At 47.4% G+C, this 6,378-nt stretch overlaps 1 protein-coding gene across 1 annotated transcript in view; it reads right to left on the bottom strand.

The window, feature by feature from the left end:
* Positions 1-366: 366 nt before the first annotated feature.
* Positions 367-6,378, bottom strand: part of LOC106808538 (rab GDP dissociation inhibitor alpha-like) — an 18,165-nt gene continuing 12,153 nt past the window's right edge. Inside the window, exons 2-6 of the mRNA XM_014811299.1 lie at positions 5,196-5,364; positions 4,117-4,219; positions 3,408-3,552; positions 3,162-3,216; positions 367-2,871 (exon numbers count right to left, since the gene is read on the bottom strand). Of these exons, the coding sequence (XP_014666785.1) occupies positions 2,734-2,871; positions 3,162-3,216; positions 3,408-3,552; positions 4,117-4,219; positions 5,196-5,336 (582 nt within the window). The 5' untranslated portion in view covers positions 5,337-5,364 and the 3' untranslated portion in view covers positions 367-2,733. The remainder of the gene's footprint in view (positions 2,872-3,161; positions 3,217-3,407; positions 3,553-4,116; positions 4,220-5,195; positions 5,365-6,378) is intronic.

Genomic DNA, 6,378 nt, shown 5'->3' with positions numbered 1-6,378 from the left:
AGAGAGAGAGAGAGAGAGAGAGAGAGAGAGAGGTCGTGCGTGCGTAAGTAAGAGATTGTAGTGTGTATTGATTGCGTAGTAGATACTGAAAGTGCAACTAGTTCTTTTATTTGATGTATACTTCAATGATGGTTAAAACGCCTTACAGGTCTGTGCGAGCGTGCGTGCGTGCATGTCTCATTATAGTTAGAGAACCCCCTTAATAATACAGTCACTGATAGACCGTTTATTTCTTCTCGTGTCAAAAGTAACGTGACTTGCACGCTTGCTCTAGGAAAATACCCCGATAGACTACTGTTGCGTGCCTTGTGTATTGCTTTTAAGAAAAAAAATTCAACCTTGCATACCACTAAAACAATCCAAAAATAAGGTACACGTAGTTTATTCCACAAATCAAGGCTGTACATACAAGCTTCGGGGGTGTGTCAACTTCAATAATTCACCAGGAATTCGTTGTTAAATTGCCGGGATACTTAATATGCTGGCGGTGCAAGGGGTGCCTAGGAGAGCGAGTGACTAGACGATATAGTGTGGATCTTGCTGGGGAGTGCAGCGCAAATTTTGTACTGCACGCAGAAAACTGTCGCATCCGGAAATACATCCTAACTCTCGCGTTGGTTCCACATACACACAAACACACGGACTCGCGTACATCTCCTGTAAACATTCAGAAAATTGCAAATTACGTTTCATCGATCCTTTAACAAGGAACTGCAAAGAACATTAGCCGCATAACCTTCGACCGTTCGAACAAAATCAACGTTATCTCTACGCGCGCACATAATTGGCGAGCACTGCTGCCCCCTGGTGGCGTCCATGCTAAGTTCAATCAGCAGAGAATCCGTACACAGACACAGGCATCGCTGCCACTCGTCACCCGTAACGTTCACTCGCCACCTCCATAAACGTAAGACGTCCACGACAACGCGCGCAGCTCGCGTTCTCTCCCAGTTACATCGACTAATAAATACAGCTGTCCACGATCGGCAATCACAACCGCAGCACCCACAGTCACGGACCGCGCCCAAACGCTGCAGCACCCACAGTCACGGACCGCGCCCAAACGCTGCAGCATCGGTCCAACCAGATCCAACCTCGCGCCGCAATATATTTACAACCCGGCAGTCGGTAGAGGGAGCGCGAATCGTTCACATCCGCCCACATCTCTCTACGCTCAGCCATCCCTCATGAGTCGACGAGCTCCGACCTTTCTCGATGATTTCCGGACCAACCTCCTTCCCAATTTTCCGCCACAACTCCGCCGGCAAGTTCAATGCAGTTCACTTCGGTACACATTCGCAAACCGCGTTAAAATATGCTTATATAACTTTGCCAATTTCTAAGATATGATTACATTTTTCCCATCACATATTAATTCAGACCAGGAGACAATTCATCCGTCTACAAGGAAAGCCGAGCTTAGATGCTTTCGGCACTTCGCATCCCGCTAGATCACACCTCGCGCAAGGTCTACGCACACCCGTGTCCAATTTATTTCGAGCGCACTCATTCTACGAAGCCAGCAAATTCTACCTGCTTGCACAGACACAGGTAAAACACTCATGCTAACACGCCTGCAAGCACGATAGATCCCCCTGCAATGACATTCCCTATCCAATACAATTACTGGACAACTATGGTGTTGATACAAAACGCATTCAGCCAAAATGGCAACAGCTTAGAACCAACCAGTAGCAACAGCAGCAGCGCGGTATAATAGCAGTTGCACTAAAGCTCTATATAACACTTGTAGTAGCAATGAGACGCCATGCATGAATACGGATAGACAATAGGCCATTGCAAACTGAGAATGATGGCACGCTACCACCAGTGAGAAACGGAGATAGAGAAAGGACACGTGAGAGAGCAGATGGAGAGAGTTTAACAGGTCATAGGGTCTTTCTCTTTCTGGAGAGGGAAATATCAGAGTGAGAGAGAGAGAGAGAGAGAGAGAGAGGGCAGGAGACAGAGGGAGAGAGAGAGAGAGGGCAAGAGAGAGAGGGAGGGCGAGAGAGAGAGAGAGAGGGAGAGAGGGCAAGAGAGAGAGGGAGGGCGAGAGAGAGAGAGAGAGGCAAAAATGGGGAGATGGAAGAGAGACAGACACAAGATCACCTCGTGACTGGACAGCAAGCAAAGACGCGGGAATTTTTGCTAGCCGGTCCGTCAACAGCGACAGCCGCGAGAACAACACGAGAGAGTATTAGAGAGCAAACGTCGTGCACCGACTGATATAAGACACAAGTTTACACGAGGAAGCATGAGGCCACAACGTTGCAACCGATCATTGGGGGCACACCCACTGACAACGAGACAAATAAAGACAGACGACCGACTCCCTTCTAAGCATTCCGGCGTTCCCGGTACCCGCCCTCTCCTTATTATTATCACACTTTCACGCTAGGGGGCGCTGAGCAATGCAGGCACCAACCACGCTCGTTAGCACGCCAATTAAGACGGTGGAAGTCTGCGGGCGTGGGACATCACGCTCGTGTGGTGACCGATACATCATTCAAAGGTTAGTTACACACCAATAGAGATATAGCCCCTTAGCAATAGATCCAACTTATACTGTAGTGCCAAAGAAATCTTCAACAGAGATATACATGTTGCAGAATCACATGCTATGTGTATATATATATATATATATAATTATATATATATATGTATGATGTCAAAGCAGAAGAGTAGACGTGCAGTCTACCCGCGTGCTGCTTGGTAGATGGCGCCACCACCTTACTCCTGCTCCTCCAGTGTGTGCCTGACTTTCGAAAAGTCAAAGTCCTCTCCCATGGATCTCTTGTAGATATCCAACACATCTAAGCATGTCGTCTCAAAGTGCGTGGTCGCGTCGAATACCTTGGAAACAAATATCTGCAAGAGAGAGAGAAAAGACACGTTGACAGTGACATTTCACACGGTTTAACAAGCAGATTCATCGCCAGCCTATAAACTATACTACGAATGCACATAAAGTGAGATATCACTGTCATTTTTTATTTACGAACATAATTCACGATAGATCTTGAATATTCTAATGATTGATTCTAATTCTATTGGGCAATGTCAGGCCATGTCTCAGGCTATAGGCAAGGTTTAATGTTCGAGAGTTCCAATGGCGCACTATAGTTTACACGGACAAATGTATGTTATATCAGACTTGCCCGACTTTCCCTGCCATCATCTGTTGGTTCATACAGGTCAGCCACAGAGTAAAACCTATAAAGTAAAATAAATTTCAGCTGTACTACACACTCAAAATACACATAAACACGCATGATATCGAATAAAATATTACGTCACACGAAAAAGACAAACAAGAGCACACCGTTTACTTGTAATTTAAACAAATGTCACTTAGAACATCTTTTTTCGAGTCAGAACACAGACAAGTTCTCAGCAACACGTACTTTTCCTCGACTGGCCCAAGCAGATCTAGCCCCACTTTGAGTTCAGCTTCTGGTTTGTCCGTCTCCACAGTGGTGCTCACCATGGCAACAAACCAACCCTTAGCTGCCACCTGGTGGCTAGCTGAGACAGCACACACGTAGATATCTGAACATAAGAGCAGCTTATTAGACACGGCATTACACAGCACTGTAGGCAACTAACGTTACCGTGGGCACATAAAACTCGCTTTTGAAATTCAACAACATGATTTTTTTTCATGTTCAAATCAGGTGCGTAGATTGTTGAAGCATAATCACGGCTTTCCTGTCTTTCTGGCCCAAACAAAGGCTCGCTTTTCAATTTACAGACATTGCACTATTTAATTAGGCGAATGCATTAACAAAAAGTTAGAGCATCAAAATATAAAACAACTAGAAACTGCTCTTACATCATGCACAAAATTACACCAAAACCTGAAAAGTCACCATGTCTTAGGTTCTAACCACAACTTAATTTGTGTCACTTATTCTTTTTTCAGCTAGTTAAAGGGCATCTTACCGACAAAATAGTGGGCACGTTGCGTGCCAATAGTATTTTACATTTCATACGAAAAAATAAGACAGAAGTAATTAGGAAAATAAACTTTTGGCAAATTCGCGACGCCTTCGCTACACGTGAGGGGGTACGTGGCGTGGCGGATGCGGCGGACTACTACGATGGGCGGCTTACCGGAGTGTCTGCCGACCTGGTGCTGGGGAATGATAATCTGACACGACGCAGAATCCTTGGTGTTTGGAACGGGATGATTCATCAGGCAGATACAGCGGGCCACCTGCCGGACACACGATTCACACACATTAACGGACGCTAAACCCAGTGCTTCTCGACTTTTTTTGAGTCATGGACCCCTTTGAGAATCTGGTGAAGCTACGGACTGCCCCCACCCCAGAAAAATGTACAGAAGCACATAAACACAATAATTTTTATGAGCTTGGTTCACGGACCCCCTGAAGCCCATCCACAGACCCCAGGTCATCCATGGGGATCCAGGGACCACACAGAGATGCCAACACATATTTGAAGCAATCTGTAGTTTCTGGCCATCAAATTAGTAGTTCGAGGGTCACGTAGTGACCCGAGTTTGCTAGGGGGGTCCGGCATGCCCCCCGGAAAAATGTTTGATTCTGAGATGCAATTTCCTGCAGTCTGAGGGTCAAAAATGACAATAAATTGACAACAAATGACAATAATAAACAAAAAAATTTTTTTTTCGATCACAGTGAAATTCGTAGTTTGATACAAACTGGTCGTAGTGGTGCAAAAGGAATAGAAATTCGTATAAAATACGGATAAATTGTAGTGGTTTGCATCTCTGACCACAGGTTAACAACCCCTGCACTGAACCCTCGCATTCGCCGTCGTTAAACACAGATGCTGCCGGCGACGCTTCGCCAACGATCACGACTGCTAAACAGTTGCACCTCTGGGAATTCAAACAGATTCACATATTTCAATAGGCCGTCTGTCCGCGCTCCGCAAACAATACTGCGACGTGTGTCGCGCGCGTACGCACACATGTACCGACATTAAACCCTCGCGCACTGTCGTCCCCCGTCCCCCTCCGAGAATTTAAACGCTGTGTCAACATGACACCATCTCTCCATGCTTCACAAACAAAACCCAATGCGACGTCCGTCGCGCGCGTCGCTAAAAACTCGCAACTCTCCGCGAATCCTTCCACGAGAGAGAAGCCCCAGCGACGACTCGATCGATTCCCCCTCGCCTCCACCAGGTGGCATCGCACTCACCTGTCCGGCTTTCTTCACGCGCTCGGGAACATAGCTCGGGTCGCAGACCACCATCTTGCACTTGGCGGTCTCGCCGCCGGAGCGCACGCCGACGACGTGTCCGTCTTCCATGACGAGTTCGTCCGCGGGCTTGTCCAGCATGTACGTGCCGCCGTAGATCGCACTCAGCCTGCAGGCGTGCACGTGCGAGGGGGAGAGAGAGAGAGAGAGATCAAAACTGTAGCCTATTCATCAGTAATTTCACCGAAAAACGACAAAAACGCCCAAAATTTACAAATATGTCAATTTTTCCCACGTGATTCATTATCAGGTAATTGGCACAACTACCCAGATGAAACCCACAACCGCGTGACGTTCCTACGCCGCACGCGGACAGGTAGGAGAGAGCAGGAGCGGGCGATCTTACCTGGTGACAACAACCGCGTGACGTACCTACGCTACACGCGGACAGGTAGAAGAGAGCAGGGGCGAGGGATCTTACCTGGTGACAACAACTGCGTGACGTACCTACGCTACACACACAGGTAGGAGAGAGCAGGGGCGGGGCGATCTTACCTGGTGACAACAACCGCGTGACGTACCTACGCTACACACACAGGTAGGAGAGAGCAGGGGCGGGGCGATCTTACCTGGTGACAACAACCGCGTGACGTACCTACGCTACACACACAGGTAGGAGAGAGCAGGGGCGGGCAATCTCACCTGGTGATAACAACCAAGTGACGTACCTACGCTACACACACAGGTAGGAGAGAGCAGGGGCGAGCGACCTCACCTGGTGACAACAACCAACAACATCAATGTTTACCACTCGGGATGGATGAGGAATTGCCACAAACAGTCACAGCTAAAGAAGAGTCTCAAAGTAGAATATGCGAGTGAAAAACATGCGCATGACTGATGTGATTTGTTTAGGATAGATGGTTCTGCTATTGGCTTGGGTGAACTAGCCATCTGTGCCGAGGACTGGTCACGCAGTTGAGGATTATGTTTTAAATGTAAAGGAAGTATTCAACGACTCTTGAAAGAATTATGAAGTGTAGCAGTATTCACGTTACACGAGATTTTAGCAGCGATATCTGTGGCCAGGGGAGGAAGAGAGATCGGCGCAAGTAGAGTCTTCCATCTCAATTCTTAAGACAACCCTGCAGCCAGAAAGTTGGACTGACTGTCACTGAAACAA

The sequence above is a fragment of the Priapulus caudatus genome, unplaced genomic scaffold (genome assembly GCF_000485595.1).
Source record: "Priapulus caudatus unplaced genomic scaffold, Priapulus_caudatus-5.0.1 Scaffold284, whole genome shotgun sequence".
Taxonomy (NCBI): domain Eukaryota; kingdom Metazoa; phylum Priapulida; class Priapulimorpha; order Priapulimorphida; family Priapulidae; genus Priapulus; species Priapulus caudatus.
The sequence above is the reverse complement of the archived record's forward strand: the minus strand, read 5'-3'. Positions and strand labels throughout refer to the sequence as shown.